Source organism: Cyprinodon tularosa, unplaced genomic scaffold (assembly GCF_016077235.1).
Source record: "Cyprinodon tularosa strain WSP-4 unplaced genomic scaffold, ASM1607723v1 ctg830, whole genome shotgun sequence".
Classification (NCBI taxonomy): Eukaryota; Metazoa; Chordata; class Actinopteri; order Cyprinodontiformes; family Cyprinodontidae; genus Cyprinodon; species Cyprinodon tularosa.
This window is the reverse complement of record NW_024039597.1, coordinates 63,729-85,736: the sequence shown is the minus strand read 5'-3', so window position 1 is coordinate 85,736 and position 22,008 is coordinate 63,729. Positions and strand designations below refer to the sequence as shown.

The 22,008-nt window shown below is 38.2% G+C and overlaps 1 protein-coding gene across 1 annotated transcript; it reads right to left on the bottom strand.

Annotated features, from left to right (window-relative positions):
- Nucleotides 1–5,099: 5,099 nt before the first annotated feature.
- On the bottom strand, nt 5,100–12,382 carry errfi1a (ERBB receptor feedback inhibitor 1a). Its single transcript, XM_038272462.1, has 4 exons — nt 12,199–12,382; nt 8,565–8,775; nt 8,322–8,398; nt 5,100–8,151 (listed from the first exon to the last, which is right to left on the bottom strand). The coding sequence occupies exons 2-4, from the start codon at nt 8,717–8,719 to the stop codon at nt 7,133–7,135; spliced, it is 1,251 nt and encodes a 416-aa protein (XP_038128390.1). The 5' UTR covers nt 8,720–8,775; nt 12,199–12,382; the 3' UTR covers nt 5,100–7,132.
- Nucleotides 12,383–22,008: the final 9,626 nt, after the last annotated feature.

Below are 22,008 nucleotides of genomic sequence, written 5' to 3'. Positions count from 1 at the left end.
GTATTTTACCAGTTGATGCTACATCCATTAGTATGGATAAAATGCTTGAGAATGTGTTTATTGCTTAAATGCATTAAAGGTTAAACTAATTTTGAAGGACCTTCTGTATATCATGCTTATTTCCTCCTAACAAAGCTTGTGATAAAGTAGTGGCTTTTGCACTACAGGGTATTGTTGAGCTATTTTTCTAACCGGAGGAAAGACAGTTGCCTTCACCTCAGTGCCAGCTCTCCCCTTGGGTGGTGCATATTTTTATAATGTCACACTGGAGCAGATGCAGCATGATTTTATCCCATTTCTGGTGATTAAACTCTGCTTTAGGAAGGCTGAAAAAAAATTCTAAGACCCCTTGAAGCTGAGAAGCTCATTTTCAAGACTTAGACCCTACCTTAAAACACTCTTCTACTTATAATGGTGCAGACCAATTTTTTTTTATGAAGATGAAGGGAAAGCTGTTCAGAGAGAATAATTCATGATTATTACTCAGTACTTATGGTATAGAAGTTCAGCATGTTTTTTGCAGTAGTTCTTCCATGTTTGTTTCCTCTATTTTCTCTTGCATCTCTGCTATTCATCTCAATAACCTAAGAAAAGACGGAGGGCCAATCAGGAGCTTGTGGGTGGGCTAAACTAAGGGAAGTGGGCTTCAGCTTGGTACTAGTGCTTAACGAATGTCTGCGCACTGTAGCGTAATATTGTCTTTGGACACTAAAAAGTGTGGGGGACCAAAACTGACTTTTAAAAAAAAGTGCTGGGGACATTTCCCCCTTTTCTCCTGCAAAATCAGTCCTACTGTTAACAATAAATTCAGTTTAGTTCTAATTTAACATTAATTAACATGCAGACGGCCAGTTTAGAAACCCATGCACCACAACTGACACATTCAAGTTTGATTAAAACTTTAAAGTTACCTTAATGGCAAACCAAAATGATGGAGAAAAGATTCACTATACACAAAAGAGATTTAGCTTCTGCACCAGCTGTGAAGCACGACGGTGCAGACATCATTCAGAGCATCTCTGGACAAAAACAAACAACTATTTCAAGTTCAAATTGTATTATGAGTCCATATCTATCGCTTTGATCCTCTGTGTAAATATCCAAGATAAGTATAAAACTTATGCTGATTATCACCAGTTACCTTTAGATCTTAATTGTTTAAATATTGACCCTCATATTCAATATTTATTTCTCAGTATGCAACAGTGGAGGCTAACAGTGCAAATGTGAATTGTCTTTTAACAGGACAACATCTGCTAAAAAAAAACAGACTGTTTAATTTTGTTAGTCAGTGGATGCTAGAAAAATATCAGAGCCAAACAGCTACTGACAGCAATAATGGGAGGTTTCTCAGCAGCCAAGGCTTATAACTAAATGGGTGCTTTGAGGTCGCCACAGTAAACCCCAGGCCTAAATGTAGAAAGTGTGTCCGCTTTGTGAACTCATTGCTGGCAGTCGGTTCTACACGAGAGGAGCCCGATAACAAAATCCTCTGCTCTCATTCTACTTTCAGATAATCTATAATCCAGAGGTAAGCCTGGAGTCTGTGAGCTGGCTGCTCAAACTGAAGGTTATGGGACCGTAGGGCCTTTAAGATATGACAGATTTTACTCATTGAGAGCTATAGTAGACCTAAGATTTTTTATTTTTTGTTGCAGTCTTATAATGAGACAAGCAATCCAATAAATCCTGTTTGGCCTAATCTGTTCAAAAAGATCTTAAATTTAGCTTCCCAGGATGTGAATATACATGTAGAGTAATTTTATGATGGTGTGTTTTTGAGAAAAAGCAAGGACTGTTATTTATAAAAGATTAATTGAAAAGAGCCGGACAAACTGTTGCCAAAATATGCGTTGGGTTTGAGAAGAGGAGCAATGTATCCTGACCAGTTTATCACTGAGTGAGATTTTTCCAATTCACTCTGACAAAATACAGCACAAACTGTAGCTATAAATAGAACAGTGCATTTTAAAAAATCTGTCTGGTCTTTCACTTAGGGTTATATTCCTTATATTGCATCCTAGTATTTTGAGGATGTTTTAAAATCCACAAATAGTCTATTCTCTAGCTTTTATGTGAATGTGAATAAAAGTATAATCCTTTTTCTTGGGGTGGATGTTTGTCCATGAATCAGTCCAATCAAGTGTCTAGGTAAAAAGTAAACGTCTTATATAACAGCTTAGACACTTGTTTTAAATGTATATTTTTTCCCCCTTTTTAAGCTAATGATCTGATTATAATTAGTTGTACATTCATATTTTAATCAACAATAAATTCCCACTAAAACTCCTTAATGGCTGTATCAGCCTCCTGCCACTAGATGGCGGGTATGTTTTTACTAAGAACTTTAACTATCAAAAGGGAAAAGATGAGAGCTGAGAATATTTATGCATTTAGGATTTTAAAGGATATATTTAAACTATTGTTTTAAAAGTGATCCGTGTGTAAAGCAACTGTGATTTTAATAAGAATATCTTACAGTATAATGTAATAATCGCTCTCTTTATCTAAGGAAGAACCATTTGACAATACAGTTTGGACGTAAGAGTCTGAATGAAAACATAAATGATCTTTGTCTCCATCTAGCGGCCATAAACTATGTATCAACCTTTTTTTAAACCTAAGAATACATTTACCAAGCAGAACCTCAGGTTGGCTAAATTCAGAGCAAATTACAAGAAAAATGCATCCAAACAAAAAGACAGGCCTCCTTATATTTAAGATTTGTGGCAATGTACTTCACAGGTAAAATCTTATCTGCAAGAGTCCTAATAGGCTCTGCTTATTGTTTTTGGATGTTTTATTCAAAGTATCTTCGAGAAAATTAGTTTGAACATATTATTTTCTTTTTCTGAATACATGTTGTAATGATGGTCTCAGAAATAATTGAAACAAAGTGGGAGCCCTTATAAATAGTTTTATCTTATCAGATAAACTCTTTATTCTTGAATATATGCGCTTGGTAAATTATGTGTTGTTCATTATCACCTTTAAATTGTTAAAATAAATTGCTGCTGTAGCAACATTGTTTTTGCTTTGAATGTCTTTTATCATTTCTATATAGGTAAAACCTTATTAAATAAAAAAAGGCCTTTTTCTTTACAGTGCGCAATAAATATTAATTGGACTCAGAGGGGTGTTTAATTTCTGCTAACCAGGATGAATATGGCTTTCAGCTAATCATCCATACATTCTTTTGGTAAAAGGTACACCATGAACAGATCACTAAAGTATAACAAGCCGGCACACAGATGCAGAGGACTAATATTTATATACTCATCCAAAAATATGAGCCATTTTAGTAAAGTTAAATTTCCTAACTTTAGTATTTTTGAACTATGGTAGAAAGGTGAAGTATTTAGGTAAGTATGTGTGTTTTAACACACATGCAAAATCCATGCAGAGGGATCGAGCTAACAGGTAAAAAAAATAACCAACATTCAGTTTCTTTGAACAATCTGAATATGTTATAATGAAATGTGACATCCAAATCCCAGTTATCCAGCAGTGACAGTGAGCCATTCCTATTAGCTGTTAACGAAATGCTGTGTCCAAGGATATCTACGGTGTGGAAGGTTGTGTGGAAGGAAAAAGTCTGTTCCACATAAAAAGGACAGCATACACAGACATTTGCTGCAACTATTGCAATACTTTTGTAAAGCCACTCCTGAACCACAGACAATGTCAGGAGTGTCTTATTTGGACTAAGCAGAAAAGGGGTTGGAATGTTGAATTCAGTTGAAAAACACTTTATTAATGTGCTGAAAGCTGCTACTGAGGCAGCTCAGCTGCTCTAACACCTCAACCTTACTGACTGATGCAGTAAATCATGCAAAGCAAGTCTCAAGTATATAAATAACATTGTTTGGACAAAGTTTTAAGGAAGGCTGACATTTTTATATTGAAGATATGTTTTTATGCATCATTGAAATATTCTAAAAAAAAAACAAATTCAAAGTTGTTGGGGTTTGTTTGTTACATAAAAACCCGAAGTAACATTTGACATGTATCAATTTTATATAAATCTATATTAGTATAGATTTATATACCGTATTAAACAACCTCTGTTCATATGATTTACATTCAGTTGCATATCGATATATTTTTCTCAAAAAACATAATGTGCCTTTTCTTAGCTAGCCAGTAGAGGGTGGGAAACAATAACCGAGGTTTTAATCATATTTATAATAGTTTTTATCTAGAGAACAAGCTTCACCTGTCTGACAATTAGTAAGAACGTTAAGGTTAGAATAAAAATGTTATGCCTAAACTAAATTCACTTAACGGCATTGAATTAAAGTAAAACAACTTAGTGGTGAAAGAGAAGTTATGACAAATTTTTGTGCTTGAAATAAGGAAAAAGAAAGCGAACATAAATAGATTGTCCCGCTTAACTAATTAGAGAAATATCCCTCATCCTCTTAAAATAAGACAGAAAATAAATCACACAAAATCCCTTACATCCTTTTTTTTGTGGTCCAAAATCCTCTTCCTGAGTATTCAGAAGTTCATAATAAACTCTGCCTATTTCCAACATAGCTAATGTTTCAAACGCATAGTCTTTGCTTCTTTGGTTTTCATTGTGGGTGCTCATGCTGTCGCCTAGCATGTTGCCTGAGTGAAGCAAGAGAAAGGGTTTGTGCATTACCTGAACGGATTAAGCTCCCATCCTTTGTTAAAAGATAGATAAATAAACCAACACTTAATCTGCAGAACCACAAATTATAGCTTGGCTGAGAGGTTTTAATGGGTATAATATAACAGCAGCTGATTTGCTGCTTAGTTAGGGGAAATTTGACCTCCATGTGTCAGCCACCTGTACTCTACACAAGAAAAAAAACAAAAAAAAACAATGTTAAGTGGATTGAAAAAAAAAAGACTTTTGTTTGCAAGGCTGGGTGATAGAGAGAACCTAAGCAGTCACGCAAGGAGGAAATTGCATTTTAACCAGGAAGAGGAAGATTGTACACCTGTCGCTCTTCTTTCTCTGGATAGAGGCCAATAACAATAAAGCACAGCATGAGGGCGTGTGGGTGATAAAACAGGCCAAACAGCTGAAAGGAGCTGAGTTCATTCAGATTCAAGAAACAAGACTGAAGCAACCTCATAAATAAGTCATTTTATTTTGGCTTTCTTTTAAAAGACTTCGCTATTCAAAATAACAAATGGAATTTTTAAATACTGTACAAAGCATACTAAACTCTCCCAGTGCATTTCATTTCAACCACAGCAGAGAAGTTATTTCTTGATATACTAGTCTTCATTTAGTTTCATTATTTCTCATAAGACAAACGAATACCTTAAGATTAAATAGTGTGTGATGTAAACATCTCAGATTTTTAGGTCAAAAAGCAACATTGTGGATGGCAAAGCCTGTGAGAAAGAAGAGGATGGAGAAAGGAAGGAAGAGTAGACTTCAATGACTGACTGACCTCAGAGGTTATATTTCCAAAAATCTGAACACCATGTTTGATACTGAAGGGGTTACTTCTATGCATGCGCTACAATTTTCACAACATCCGGGTGCTTGGTGAATAATCTACGACAATAAAACTCATACGTTCTTCCTGGCTGCCAGCAGCCAAAGTCTTTAAGGCCACACCCACTGCAACCACATAAGGTTAGGAATGCATGTGCAGAACAGGAAAGTCTGTGTCAAGCAGACAGGAGGGTAAACCCTGTGCTGTCTCTGCAATGCATCTGTATAAACTGGTTGGACTGACTTATCTGATTTTCAACCTGCCTGATTCAAAACCCCATTTATGGATATCCGGTTAGAACTAAGTCATACATTGAGCTTTCTACCACATCTCTTTGGACAACTTTAGAGGAAACATTAAATGAATAGAAACATTTGGTAATACTTTTTCACAACTTGAACCATAAGTAACCCTGAGCTCATCTTGCCTTGATAGTCAGATTTGAGAATGATGAGAAGTTGTTTTTGGATTTGTTGCCCAAAATCTAAAATACAGCCGAAATACAATATATCAATTTCTAATTTAAGCATTCAAACATTAAAATGGGCATGTTCAGGAAGTTTGAACATAAGTTGCAGAAGTGCTAACAGACAAACAGTACCTGGAACTTTCGTTATGTTTTAGAAGTGCAGAGGCCAAATTGAATATCACTTGGGGGGGTCTTTCTGTTGATTTTCTGACAGAGAACTTGGAAAAAAAGATATCTGTACACAAATAGAAGCAACTATTGGTTACTTTAAGAGTTCAAGGAAATTTCTGTGAGTATAGCAAGCACAATTGCTGTGCAGGAAATCAGACCTGGAAACAGACTGAAAGTAAATGAACTTGTGCGTGGAAAGAAAATAGCACACAGTAACAGGATGCATTGAGAATTCTCTACATATTGCAGAAGGTTCACCTCTAAACTACTGTATATCACATGCACAAACACAAACGCTCTCATCAACAGACAACTTCTCCATATAAGCTGCACCAAAGATTCCTTTGGAAACAAGAATAGCTACCAGAAACAAATTGCCATGTGGAGAAAACATGGCTCAAGCAGAACTGGAACTACATTTCAGAAATGTTGCAATACAACATCACACTGCTGGCTAGGATCCTTCATTTCAATAAAAAAAAGTTCACTGGGCTTGGGTTTAGACTTCATATATTAAGTGTTACATGGTTTACATTTACTGACCTTTTGTCCCTTGCAAGATACAAAAGCAGCATCACAGAAAGCCCGATGTGCATTACATAAAAAAAAAAAAACATCCCCACCATTCTAAACACAAAACACTGTGCACATCAGGTGCAAGGCCCGCTTGCACCATCGGATTGTACCACATCATTAACCACAGCTAAAACAAAAAAAAACACAATACAGTAATGAATGTTATGAAATAAGATCATATCAAAAATAAGCTCTACAATGCTTTTGATCACAATCTTTAGTCCAATGACGCATCTTAGTTGTGATAGCTGTTCAACATTAACAGTAACTACATACAGTACACACATACCCTGTGAGTTTAGAATACGTGTGGGTATTTAGCCAAAAAAAAAAAAGAAAACAGTAAAAAGCAGCAGTTAGACGGTTGTTAGCGTCTTCTTTCATTGTTTTGTGAAGTGGTACAGTCCCTCTACTACTTCAATCAGAACCTCTCAAATTAAACAAAATCTACTTTCCTCTTGGTGTGGCAGTCACAATCTGAATCTGCAAACACAGACCTCTGAGGCATAAGGTAGTAATGTGTGTGGCTTGTCTCCCCATCCACCATGACAGGGAGGATGCATGGAGAACCCTCGCTGTTCTGTCTGTGAAAACAACGCCCGCTGACGTACTTTGGGTCTGGTGCAAAACTCTGGGTGGGGGGCATGATCCCGTTTGCATATGTGGGGATGCTGGATGGGCTTGGTGTTCGGGAGATGCCTCTGGCCCTTGGGGGCAACTTGGGTGGTTTGTCCTCATCACTGTAAGCCCCAGACGAGACCTCTGCTGACCAGCGGCGCATGTCCCCGGTCTTGGTATTGCGGGGTGGGATTGGCGGTGGCACCTCCGATTTACCTGTGCCATTGGTGTAACGCTTTTGACAAAGGCGCAGCAGTGAGGGTTTGTGTAAAGATCCTGCCGGGCCAGAGTGAGAACGTCGCAACTTCCTTTGAGCTTTGTCTTGCTGTGTTGGACAGACCACATGCTTTGGTGGCTCTTGTCGCTGCTGTTGTCGCACTTCATGCGGGGGATGTGTCTGGTGGTGCTGGGGTTGGGGCTGCTGCTGAGTTTGTGGTCCTAAAGGTCCGTCGTTATAACCATAGTTTATTTTTCCGGGGTCCCTCAAGCTCCTTCTGCTAGAGAGTCCATATCGAAAAGAAGGTTTGGAATACTGCTCTTCATTGGACACAAGGCGACAACTGTCATCCGTTCTAGTAAAAAACTCCACCTCACTGTCCATAGCCTGCTCAGCGGAGATGTCCGTTTGTGGTGGGATGGGCGGCAGGGGCTTTGAATATCTATCTGGCGTTGAAGGTGGGCTGCTCTCATAGAAGGACAGCCTCTTAAATGAGGGAACCACCTGGTCATCATCTGCAGGACTTGGGGTGGATGGTTCTGCACTACTGGACAAGGACAGATGGGAGGGTCGGGATTTCTTTGGAAGTAATCTTTGAGACTTAGGACTGCTATTAGACTCTACCAAAGAAAAGACACAGCACAGAAATCAATGAATCAGTGTCACAAGACTTGAAGATAAAATGTGTCAATGTCAGTGAATGTCAAAAAAATGGAATGTGTTTTCAAAAGAAAAAAAAAGAAATCACAAAAGGAAAACATTTAAAACATTAAAAAAAATGTGCACTTACTCTTATGACTTTGAGGTGACCCTCTTTGCTGACTTTGGTAACCTCGGTCTATATGTGTGTCCATGCTGAAGTAGAAACTGTTAGACAAAACATGATGAATGTTAGATGCTCAGAATTTCTAAGGACACAGATATACATCTTTTTGTTCACAATAAATATGAGACCAAGCTAAACAGTTTCACTTAAACATATTTTGTCAGAATACCTAAGCCCCACAATGGACTTTTGGAGCTGAACACTCACTTGTCTGTGGGTTCATGGCGGTAGCTCCAGGAGGGCTTGGATCCAGCCATGCTGTGACAATTTCTGCCCTGGAGGAAGGGGTATTCTATGGGAAAAGAGATCTCCTGGGCAGTCAAGCCCACTGTGGACATGCTCCAGGCACAGTCGGATCGCATTAAAGCCAGGAAACACTTTGATCACCCGGCTGGCTGCCCTTGCCTCTCCGCTCTACCTAAAAAACACAAAGAGCAAGATGGTTAGAAAATAAAAACTGAGGAAAAAGAAGGGGTAAAAGGAAACAGCTAGACCAGGAGTCTTCACTAATGGCTTGCGGAGGTACTACTGGGAGTTCAGGAAATCTTCTGGGAACCAAATAATCAATTCAGGCAACATAACATCTGCAATACTTGTTACCTTTACACAAGAATCAAAGGTTTACGTTAAGATCTGGAAACTGTGGAGGTAGTCTTGATTGATTTTGTTGTATATTTTTCAAGTGAAAATTAGTTCTATGACAGTTTTATGCTAATGTAGTATGTGTTTATAGATTTAATTAAACCTCTTTTTTTATTCACCGTCTCTTCTCCATGTTTGACTGATAGTTAGTGGCTTTGAGAGTAAGTGCCAACTTTCAATTTTCTTTTCTGCGCTTCACAATGGTTCTAGTTTATTTTAAAACTTGACTGTTCATGGTCCAGTGCTGCAATCCTGCTCCTCCTGAATAGGAAGCTATAAGGGGCTCCTCCTGTTACTGCGTATTGGCTCGATGTTGCAAGAACTCCTAGTGACCTGAATGCATGTGTCGTCAAGTATGTGTGAGGCCTCAGCACACAATGGATACAATATTCAGAGGGGTGGAAACCTTGAAGCATATTGATATTTCTGGGGTCAATTTTGTGCGCTGGGAGCAAAACTTGATCCAGCTTTTGTGTGACGAAGAAACCATATTTACATATGTCACTGTTTAAGTTGAGTTGTGCTCAGAATGGCTGTTGGATTTTTGTAGTTTCTTTACAATTTCAGCATATCATGTATAAACAATAGATAATTTTTAACTTAACTTTTTTTTTTTTGCAATATTTTACCAAAACAACACAACCTTCTCTTCTTCAGACAGGTTGTATGAGTTCCTAAACAAAATCTGATTTGGGGGACCTTCCAGCAAAAGCAAATGACGACAATTATACATTTGATTTGTTATGGAAGTTGGATCTTGGAGTTTTGAATGACATTCCACAAAGTTCGTTGCATATTGATGGTCAGGAAGACAATTTGATATGACTAATTATTTCAGATGTTTAGATTAAAATATTTTGTTTTTTTATAACTATTAGTACCAATGCCAGATGATAATATTGCCATTTTCTTTGTTATATACATCCAAACACAAAAGAAACCTATTTGTAAATAGAGGTTGAGTTTAACAATTATCTGCTGTTTAAACTGTATTGGTACCATCAGAAATCCAAACAGAAATATTGCACCTGCAACTTTTATACGGTCTTATATGTAGGGGTTCTATATTGGAAGGTGAACTTGAGTCTGTCTTGCAAACCCCCACTTTCACATTGAGGATCATGGCTTCAGGGAGGGATATTATTTGATTTTCCACAATCAAGATCAAAGTTCTGTTTACAATAACCAATGGAAAACATGCAATTAATAATATTTACCTACTTACTAACAGCTTCAATGTGTATGCAACCCCAGCCTAGTCACAAGAAGCCGAAAACATATTTCCTATTTAATCATTGTGTATTTGGCTTGTGTGGGAAAGCAAAATATCAGATGTAGGAATTACTTGACCAAGTTGATCATGTTCAATTTGCAGTTAAGGAAAAAATTGCAGAATTTGCCAATTGTGGTGCTACCACGACTACCATTGCCGTTTAACAACACTTATATAACAAGAGATGTTTTTTTCTCCATTTAATGGATTTCAACACTAAGAAAAAATGTTCACTAGTAGAGGTTGTACAAAACTATGTGTACCACTTCTAATAAATAATAACAGCTTTCTACATGCTTCTGTAACAACATTTAAATATCAGATATGGAAGTTCTCAAAATCTCACATCCTTCCAAATCCGGCAATATTGTGATGTAAGGAAGTTTCAAGTTTAATTAAGGGTGTTTGTTTATCAATCCAAATTCTAAAGATGCTCCAGTCTAAATCGGCATCGTCCAATTTTACTTTCCTTAGCACTGAAAACTCATCAATAAATCTAATATAGGTCTAAACGAAATTGGATAAATGAATGGGGAGGTTATTGAAATTCATACCTCTATCAAATGGCTTGCAGCAGATTTAATTTATTTTCATTATTTAGAGAATTAATTTAAAGCATACAGGGGAAAAAAACGTAATTACATCTAAAACAAAACATAAAATCAAATCAGCCAAGAAAACCCTATTTTATGCATCTGTATAACAAGCATGTGTGCAACAATCCAGTTTAATTAGCACCATTAATGACTCTGTTATAATACCTTTACATTATAGAAGTTATTATGTGCAACTGGTGCATGTTCCTACACCAGTCCAAGTGTTGCAAAGATTGCTTATACAGCAGGCTTGCTTTGTGAAGGAGTGATGACCCCTGTTTTCCATGAGCCTCATATTTATGTGTTGACCTGACAGCTGTTGAGAAACAAAGCTCTAAAACAACAGGAAGCACAGGGGGGTAACAAGACGAGCCGAACTGCCCAACAACGCATGCAGGATCCCCAGCCCCCCTCTTCCTCTCCCTCCTCCTCATGTTCTGAGCTGTCGATTCGGTTCGGCGGAGACGGGAAGCAACATGATCCTCGATAATGAAGCCCCTGAGGCTTGCGCTTCCTCTTGCAACAGGTGCAAAGACTGTCCATTCTGGCAGCCAACCAACCACATGCGCATTTACAGGCAACATGATTAAACAAAAGATGTACCCCCCCCCCCCCCCCCCCCCCTTCCTTAGGAGAAATTCTTTCAGTCAATTAATTCTGACCTTCTGACCATGTGGGTCTTTTTACGCATAAGGAGTTCCACAAAGTCTTATTAACAAATAAATAATAATACAGATAATAGGTCGGTTATTCTCTTTGATTTTAAAAGCTGGTAGTAGAAGTCAGAGGTTTAAAGCAGCGGTTCACACCCCGCTCCTGACACCCCTGCAGCAGTTTCCGAGCAACCATACCCGCTCTACCTGTGCTGCAAGCAAACAGCGCGCACACCCCCTCACTTTACCGGATTGAGATAATAATGGTTAAAAGCCCTGTAGCAGCCAGGTGACTCACGTCACAACACTGGGCAGATATTTTGCAAGGCCGAGCAGAGAGATGATACACAATGTATTATTTCCTTTTTATCTATAGATGGGATCTGGAACTAAGACTGCAGCCCCTAAATTAAATGCTTCTTTAAATAGGTATAAGCGATTAACAAATAATCACTTGTTTTATTATACTGGCATAATAAAAAACATGTGATTATAAATTTTGTTTGTAAGTTATTTGTCAGAAGTAGGATTTCAAAGTTGCGCCAATTTCGTTTGTTTTGTATGTTTAGTTAAAAAGTACATGAAAAAAATGAAATTAAGTAGAGGTAAAGAGTGTGATGATAAGGCTGCATCAAGTAGGCTATTCCCCAAACAGAAATATAACATTACAAACTCACCTAAATAACTCCTCTAATCTCCCTCGCTGTCTGACGCGCACAGTCCTCTTTTCTTATAATAATTTGCTATTTTTCTCCGGTTTTAGTGGAATTGTTAAAATCTTCAGATTTCTGGTGCATCAACAGGACGCCTACAGGCTGACGGCGCTCCGGCTTTACTTTGACACTTCTAGATCTCTCTGGTGTTGTGCTGGGAAGCGTTTTATAACGCCACACCATGGAGACGCACTGGCTCCGCCTCTGGCCTCTCTTAAAGGCGCAGTCCATCCTTTGCGCCAGTCATCTGATAGCACGTCAGTTGAATATTGATTGGAGAATCGCGCTGAAGCACATGCATAGGGACACAAATATAGTCGATGAACTATTTAGAATAGGCTTATTAGTATCATAGTTATTCTTTAAACTTGCATATGCATGGAATCAAATTAGACAAAATAAATGTTTCTGCAGAATCTCATGATTGCATGTAATATCCAATCAAATTAGACAAATAGACAAACAAGTGGTTTTCATTGATCACTGTAGTGTCCTGCTACTCATGAGGTGGACACCGGGGCTTTTTCCATCTTCCAAATTTTACAAGATCCCATTAAGGACTTGGTGTGTTTCTATTGCAGGTTCCCCAATGTTAAACTATTTTTGATCTTTTTTTTTCTTTTTTGTGTCCTTTTTTGCCAACATTGCTCTGGGAATGTCCCAGAACTTGATGATAGCCCAATAATTTGTTTTCACCAGCAGACCATTATGACTGTTGCCATAAGGTTCTTTGTGGTACTCATGTTTAAAACTTTAGTGAAAATTATTATGCTTTTTAAATAAAATATGTATGTCCGCAATTTGTTCTTGTACTGTAGGTGCAAAATCCAAACAATGTTGTCAGAGATGAAAAAAAATCATTTTAGGACAAATCAACATGTCTGATTAGTCCATTGTTGACAAGCCTCCTGGTCTGATTGACAATTAATTCTTATCAATCAGCAAATCCAGCAGTTTTTTGGTCTGCAACTAGAACCTCTTTACTCTGGGTGTAGCTTGCATCATATTTTAAACTTTATAAACAAACCAAAGGCACCTAAATAATTCCATTGTGTCTGGGCTTAGCTCACATTCAAATTTAAACAGTTTATGAGCAAGGATTAGCCTTTTTTTTTTTACCTGATAGTTCGAACTCACAAATAAGCGAGTTCAGTAATGACTTCAGTAATGAACATGGATGTAATACATGTAAAGTGGATTGGACGTTACTGCTATATGGTTTTTAATGATTATACTTTGTATCAAATTAAACTTGCAAGTAGACTTGGATGTTTCTTGGTTCAAGAATGTGACAAATGATTGAAGAAACGCATAATTACAAGGGACTTTTAATGAAGAATCCTGCATAGAGCCTCAGACAACCTTAGGTTAGGCTTCTCAAACTTTCCCTTGTATAAATGTGTTAATTAAATACATACAATTATAAGCCTGAGTCTGCAGTGGCAGAAGTACAAAGCTGCAGGAAGTGGGGGGGTTATTGTTGTTTTTTTAAATCTTACTCTTTTTTTCCCGCTCAACCAGAATTGATTTCAGTACACCAACAGTGATGATCCCTTAGCACAGATGCATGAGAGTACTGACAGAGAAAAAGAAGTCTCATTAACCTGAAATAAACACAATCTTCGATCCCAGTCTGTCACACTAAACATTTCTTTCCACTTAGCCTTGTTAGGCCATAAGTTGTGTTGAATTAACTCTGTAAGCTAGCTGAGCTAAACAAACCCAACAGTGGCATGCACACTACGCCAACACAGTGACACAATGGCTACAAACAAGTGGATTCAACAGAGTCAGAAAAGCAGAGGTGTGTTTGTGCAGAACGAGAAAGAACAGACTGTTCCTCTTCTTGAGTTTGGGAATCCTTTGCAGCTTGTCCCCCTCTGTGTCCAAACCCAAGTGGCTTGTCATTACTTGTTTGGCCCTTGTACAGGCCAGACACTCACTAATCCCCTTTATGATTTCAGTTGCATTTTTCAAATTCCTGCAGACAAGATGTGACCAATGAAGAGAAAATAGGTGAACTCTATAATCTACTTTAGCAAAAAGTCAGGATTCGAGTTGGTGAGTTGTGCAGAATAAAGGTAAAAACTGGACAGCTAGTTCAACAACTTTGTTAGTCGGTTTTTATTTTAAATTACACAGTGTATCCCCAACTGAGTGGGTTTCCATGTGCCGCCAAAAACATAAATAGACTTCATGTCAAAGTGATCTCTCCTCCCTACATTTCCCCTGTCCCCTCCCTTCTTCTAAGCACTCTGTGATGTCATTGCTTACAGGAAGTGCCTTTTAAAGGTAGTCATTAGAGGAAAAAAACTAAGCCAGGGAGTAAGATAAGCCGGCACAGCCAGAGGCAGTCCTGATGAGAGGTTAAGATCTCAGATCTTGTGTCAGAGAGGATATACCCTCCTCGGGAAACATTTCTGTCTTCTCTTTGGGTTTTTCTTTATAATGACTCATGTTTGGGCTTTGCCTGACAAGTTTTTCTCAAAGACTGGACACCTTTGGCTTATTTCATCTCAGCTGGTGTAAAAATACAAAGAAAGGTGTCTCTACTGATCACATTCCAGCATATCAGAGGCTATACATGAAGCTCTGCTTCTGTCTCAGCTGATTACTATAAATCCTTCACTAGCATGAAAAAGGGTGGAGTTCTGTCACGTAGGCACAAAAAAAATTACTATTTTTGTAAATGATTTTTCTCTTTGGAGGTCAGAGCATTAATTGCCTCTGTTGGCTGAGGTAATTAGATTACATATTCAGTCTGCTTCCAAAGTTCACTCTGATATTCACACGGCAGCAAAAAGCAGTGCAGTGTAGTGATGGACTACAGTCTAATGATTGTAAAAAGCTCACTTTAAAAATAGTGCAAGAGTGACAGCCAAAAAAAAAAAAAAACTTTTTCAGTGTCTGTATAAAGAATAATCAGAAGTCATACTCAGCATTTTTAAGCAAATATGGCTGCAAGGTTTGCTCTGTTTGTAATTGTTTGCACACTTGTCAATTATACTGTTTCAGGTGGTTCATATTCGTTTTCTCCCCAATTTGAATGAAAAAGAATGCTTTGTTTTACATTTCAATTTCCTGTTACTTTGGTGTGTCCACAAAACACTAGAGTAGCCTCTTGATTTAATAAATTAATAGTTCTTTAATATAACAAAAACCCGATTTGCTGAAATTTCAACCATAAGATGCAGCCTTTTCTACCTGCTCACTGAACTGACCCAAGTGTTTGTAGCTACTGTTTATTTCCAATGTGATCAATGCTAACATAGCAATGAACAAGCTGCAAAACAGCATTTGCAGGTGACCCAACAAAATCCCAACTAATTTTATCTCAAGTCTGATTACACAAACATAAGGACTGAGTTATAATTTTTTCTTTAAATGTCGGCATTAAAACAAGGAAGGGTGAAAACAGTAGACCAAGCTTATGCATAGCTTGGCCAACCTGATTGTCTACAAGGGGTGTAAATCCGCCAAGTAAAGCTAAGACTCTCCAGTCTAAAATAGACCAATCTGAAACACACTTGCATCAGAATTACCCGTATACCACAACAGTCAAGATTGCAGCCAAAATGGAGTAATGTTATAAGGATGCCTTTTATTATGTCTGAATGTGCTTGATATCTTTAAAATTTCAACAACTAGCTCCTGTAAAAGATTTTTTTAAAAGATGTCTTTGCATAACGGCCTTTTTTCATGATCTTCTCACTGATGTTCGGACTGATTACTCATCTGACACATTTGCTTAGCTCTGCGCAGTTCTCATTTTCTGTTTATCTGATCCACCTGTACTAGTCTTTATTTAACCAGCTGTCAGACCAGTCATCAGTGCCAGATTACTTTCGAGCCATTGGTGAGAATTATTCTAGCGTACCTGTGTTCTGACTGCCTTACCCTGACCCATTCTGCCTCTTGACCTCTGAGCCTGCCTGTCCCCATCTGATCTGTTTGCCCGACCTGTCTTCTGACTCCCGCTGAATCTCTGCCTGTCTGTGCGCCGAACCTGGAACTGTGACCCGACTCCAATCTGAATTCTCGCTTGGCACCTTACTGAATCTCTGACCTCCTGGCTCTGAAAACCGAGCACATCACTGGCTTTGGCTTTGCCCTCTGGATTGCATTCACCTGCTTTGTCCCGATCTCCTGCCTGACATCCGACCACCGATGCATCAGTTTCTGGATCTCTCCGTGCATGCGGCCACCGCTATGTCCCGTTGGCAGCTGACTAGCTGGAACTGACCTGGTTAGTGCCTTACGTTTGTTATCAACCACTTCCAGAAAGACGTGATCACCAAACTGTTGTCTCCACCTGCAGAGGTTCCTGCTCACTTAGGTTCAGTTTCCAATAAATGCATTCGAACTAGATTAAGTACCAGGGAAGGTGCCATAAGCTTGCTGTAGTATTCTTCTTTAACTGTTTACTGCAGTAAGCCACACTGTCCCCCTACCAGGGATAAATGGTTACTGGCTTGTAACCCTGACACCGGTGATAATGATATGCATAGTCAGACTGGTGTAACAGCATGCCAAGGCCCACATCCTCATGTGCCCAAAGACCCCAACCATATTTAAGGATACTGTTTGTTGATTTTATCTAGGCATTACTTGAGTCCCAGCCAGTTGAATCATTAAACTGCTGAAGGTGAAATTATAAAACTTCCCTCTCAGTGAATCAAGTGAGGACTTCCTGACTAAAAGATCCCAACATGTTAGGAAAACCTCCATATCCTCCACCATTTTTCTGTTATGTTGTTGTTACATATACCGGTTTTCTGATCATCAAAAAGCAATATCAAGGCCATACAGATTGAAGGTCCAAACACTTACAATCTCTGCAGTAACCACCACCACAGCTTAACATCAAGAAGATGAAAGAGATTTGATTATTTACTTCTGGAACTCAATGACATATACAATTAATCTTCTACTTATTGTTGCATACTGTTTTGAGCTATTTGACCGATAATCATTTTGTTGAAAGCATTTACTAACATAGTAGGACCTATATAATTTCTCCAAGCATTTCTATGAAATATAAAGTTTTTAAACTTTAAGTAATTAAACATTAGCCGTGCATTTTTTATACATCGGATACTATAGCATATGGGATCTAATCCACATCTAAGCTTGACTGTCATAGATTGTTTTTGTCAAAGTCTTGAGCTCATAAAGTTTTTTCAGTTATATCAGAAATTGTCATACTATTACCAAACAATCTTGCCAGCCTGGTCAGTGAGGCCAGGTAGTTCTCTTTTCCCACTTTAATGACTATTACCATTGGGAAACATACATGTTTGAATGCCAAATTGCTGGCAAGGGAAAACGTTGTTCAAACCTTAAGCCAAAATTTTGGACTGTTTGCTTCTTACAAATTCTATGACAGATGAAGTTTTAATAATTGTTGTTATTTTTGACATTTAAATTCATACTTTTTTGTATCATTTAGATGTAGGCTACCTATGTAAAGTGGTCTTTTTTTAGCATTATAATATTACATTTACATCTTTTTAGCATTTTTACCTGAAAGTGAATGGCTTAAAACCTTATCTTTTTTTAAGACCCCCTGAACATAAAATGCATGTAAAATACATAATCTAAAATAATAGGATATTAAATAACATAAAAAAAAATCCATAATTACAATACAAAAGCATGGAGGTGGGGGTGTCAGGGTTTTGGGATGCTTTGCTGCATCAAAATTTGGCCATCTCACCATTATATAATCAAGCAAACGAGGATCTGTAACACCAATTCCATCGAATGAAAGTGTAATGTGCAGCGTTGCAAGATGTACTGTCATCTGTATAAAACGAATACTGAAGAGACAAAGGCGTGGAAGAGTACTAGTAAGTCAGATTAATAGGTCAGGTTAGACTTTACAAAGCCAAGACAGTGATTATCTTAACAGGTAGCAAAAATATATATGTACAATACGTAAAACACGAAAAACCAACCCTTAACAGGAGAAGTGGCCTCAGGTGTCACCTCTCCAACACCTACAGTGTGTGTAGAGTCAGCTATGACTCTCCCCTCCAGGCAATTTCACAACCATTCACACTTCGAAACATGTGACCAAAACACCTCACATGTCGAAAGGTAAGGTAAACAACGCACAACTGACAGCGACCAGAACAGCCCACAAAATTGACAAGTGGTGGAGTAACAAACACGTCACTCAAAATACACTGCTGATGAGCCATGCTGGAGCTTCCAAGGTTGAAAAATCCCTTAGAGACTAAAAAAGCTTTCCATAATGTTACATTTTTTTTAACAACCAAGAATTATTAAGTTAACTTCTAACTTGCTAGTAATAGACTCAGATTCCCTCTCCAATCTATGCAGCCTGATCTGAAATGTGTACCTCTGTGCTCCAGATTTACAGTTTAATCAATAGGGTTTCTTAAACTATTGTTGGTTATTTAAGTTTTTTTTACTAAGCAATGCAAGAGTCCTAACTGCTTACAGAGAGAATGAGCAGTTAATCCAGTTTGTACAGCTGTAAGCACTAAATTTTAAAATGACACACATTTGCGTCTGTGAAGTGCTGGATTTTTTTCTTAGCTCCTCTTATTCTGGTAGACAGACCCTTGGCTCCTGTCATGGAAACAAAATACAAAACCCTAGGCAACACTGTGTCATTTCTCGCCTCCATATGTAAATAAGGCCATATTAAAGCACTAATGTGTCATAACAATACCAAACTGGTGAGGGCCACTGGGTACTTCAGTTATTAATCACTTCCTGTATTGAGACTTCTGGTAAAAGGTGGGATTTCAGAGGAAATTAGATCAGGCACAGGTATTTCCTTTTTTGTTTTGTCCCGCAGAGCGATGTAATCAGAAGCAGCAATATGAAAACATTATTGCATCACTCCTCAGCATTTTTACATTGAGTAGTTCAAGTGCAGCCAGGAGTCTGTGGTTAGTAATGGGTAGAGCAAGACTCATCCACCTCTCTGTGATGACAGGGTGTGTTTAGTCTCCATGACCCGAGGACAACTTCAGATGAAGATGGGGGAGTTGTTGCTGAGCTAATCCTATGACTGAAACTAACAGAGTCAGTAGAACAGGCACTAATAATTATAAGTTTGGCTTATAAAGTCTGCCATAAAAAAGAGGGAGCATATTTCTTTGATTACTTATACAGTCATGCATAATCCCTCACACAGACATGCTCATAAACAGAGTATTTGTGCCTTCCTTTTTGGGTGAAGCTGTGAAAACGACAGCTGTGGAGGCCGTAATACTGCTTGGATTTTCTTTCCAGCTGCATCAGAGATTTTAAGAAAAGTCTCCAAATGCAATATGGCAGAGAAAAAGAGACATTTTTTATCAGGCAAATTTGGGTATAAAGTTATTTGAACCAGACCAAATTTATCAACTTATTAGTAACGAAAATCCTGAATTTTCCTAAATTTGGGAAACATTGGTATGGGATGCAGAAGTTTGTCCTGTAAAGTGGAGGGTTGCTGTTTTAAATGGCAGCTATGTTTGTCTCAGTTGTTGTATCCTTGGGCTGGACACTTCATCTGCATAGCCTATTGATGATGGTCAGAGGGCCTGATGAGGCATCTGCAGAGTAGCCTCACTTCTGCCAGTGTTCCCCAGTACAGCTATGGCCGCATTTTAGCTCACCACTATCAGTAAATGACAAAGTACAGTGTAAAGCAGTTTGGAGTCCCCTGACTTGAGGTGCTAAATACTGTACAGGCCATTTGTACAGTACAGGTCATTTGTACAGTACAGGTCATTTGCCATATTCTTTCTAACTGTCACTGATCCATAGTACTAGAGTTTTCAATAGAGGGAAAACTGTTGCAGCCAGTTTGGATTAGCTGAAAAAAAAAAATCATATTTCTTCTATTTTAGCTTTCCTTAATTGGCATCCTATTAAATCCAGGGTAGAATTTTTTATTCTACTTCTCACATATAAAACAATAAATAATGAAGAAGAACGCTTCACTCTCAATCTGGAGATTTACTAGTGCTTTCTAAACTTTCCAAAAGTAGAATGGGAGGCAGATCTTTTAGTTATCAAACTCCTCCCCTGATGAAACAACTACCTGTTTTAGTCTGTGTGGCAGACACCCTGTCTACTTTTAAAGCTAGATTCAAAAACCTTACTTTTTGAGAAAGTTTATAGTAAATGTGGTTCAGATTATCCTAAGCTATCTCTATAGTTACATATGCTGCTATAGGCTTACGCTGCTTGAGGACACAGGGACCACTTTTTAAAATTCTGCTTTATTATATTTCTATTCTCCAATTCTTCTTAAATATGATGTCAATCCCTAACTTTATGTTTGCTGTATTTCCCATTCCAGTAGCCTGACACTATCCTGAATGAGGACATCAACTGGACTGCTCGCATCTTCCATTGTGAATCATAAAGTTGGGTCTGTTTTCAGCGTTTAGTCCTGTGTCTCTCTTAGACGTGACAATAGGCTCAGCTTTTACTGTGACTAACTGTAGGTAATCTTGTTTATTCTTTTTGACATGAAAACCGCTTCAGAGCTCAACTGCATAAATGTTACTTTCCTAGACAGAGATATTTTACTATTTCCTTTTTTTTTTTTACATTGAAATTTTTTTGTGGATCAGTTTTTCTTTGTTCCTCTTCTTCTGTTTCCTTGAACCCCTAGCCAGCCTTGGCTCAAGGCCACTCACACTGCGCCTAGTTCTGCTGGAGGTTTTTACCTGTCAAAGGGAGTTTTTCCTCTTTCTTGTTACTACATTCTTGATGACAGGGATTGCTGCAGGGTCAATGACAAAATGCAAGTGAATATCTACAGACACCACATGCTCAGTTAGGTGGAGCAAATTCTGCATCTCAGTGACTTGATGCAATTAACTGTGTGTTCTTGAAGAGACAACATCTAAAAGATCTTTCTGTATGGTTTGATTGAACGGTCTCCGTAAACAGCCTTGAGATGGGATCTGTTGTGAATTAGCCCTATAAAAATAAATTTAATTGAATTTAGTTGATTGAAAGAAATGTGCTCACATATCATTCTAAAAACACTGTAAACACTGTAAAAAAGTTCTATTCATGCCGGTAGTAACTTTATAAAAACAAAGGGGGGGAATCTGACTGTAACTGCGTTGGACTGCTGAGAAAGGTCTATGAGTGCTTAGGGCCAGGGTAGGGGCCCAAAGCAGACCCCAATGTGACTGGTTGCATTTTAATTTTAAAATAGTTCCTAAAAGGGTATAAGTGCTAATATGTAAGCACCGGTAGGATGAGTTTTTCTTTAAACGACTTTGAGCCACTTTCAGGGGTCCTGAAGAACTATTAGTCAAGACCACTATAAAAGATTCCAAAAAATGAAATAAGGGATGACTTAATCCTTTGAGCAGCACACTTCATATCAGCTTCCTGCTCTTGTCGTTAGATGCTCTCAGGTGGCCAAAGTGAAAGAATACATTACATGTATCCTTCAATGTAAGATCTGTATTGGCTTTCAAGCACCAAACAGGTGTTTCTGGCATTAAGCCGTCAAGTTTTCCAGGTTTCCGGTGTTGCTTGTGCTAGCCTGTGGACAAGAAGAGCCAGGCTCCCTTGAAAGTAGCAGTATATTAATCTTAGGTAACATCTGAAAACTGGGGGATGTTTCTCTTTCCCAGATATCCTGGTTAGGCCTCACTCTTGGGAGGCATTGAAAGACAGCCCATGGTGAAGCCCAGGGCTAACATATCATGTGATAAATATTTCAGATGTTGTGGAGGAGATCATTCCATTTGCCATCTTAAGGAAAACAGAGAGTATATGATG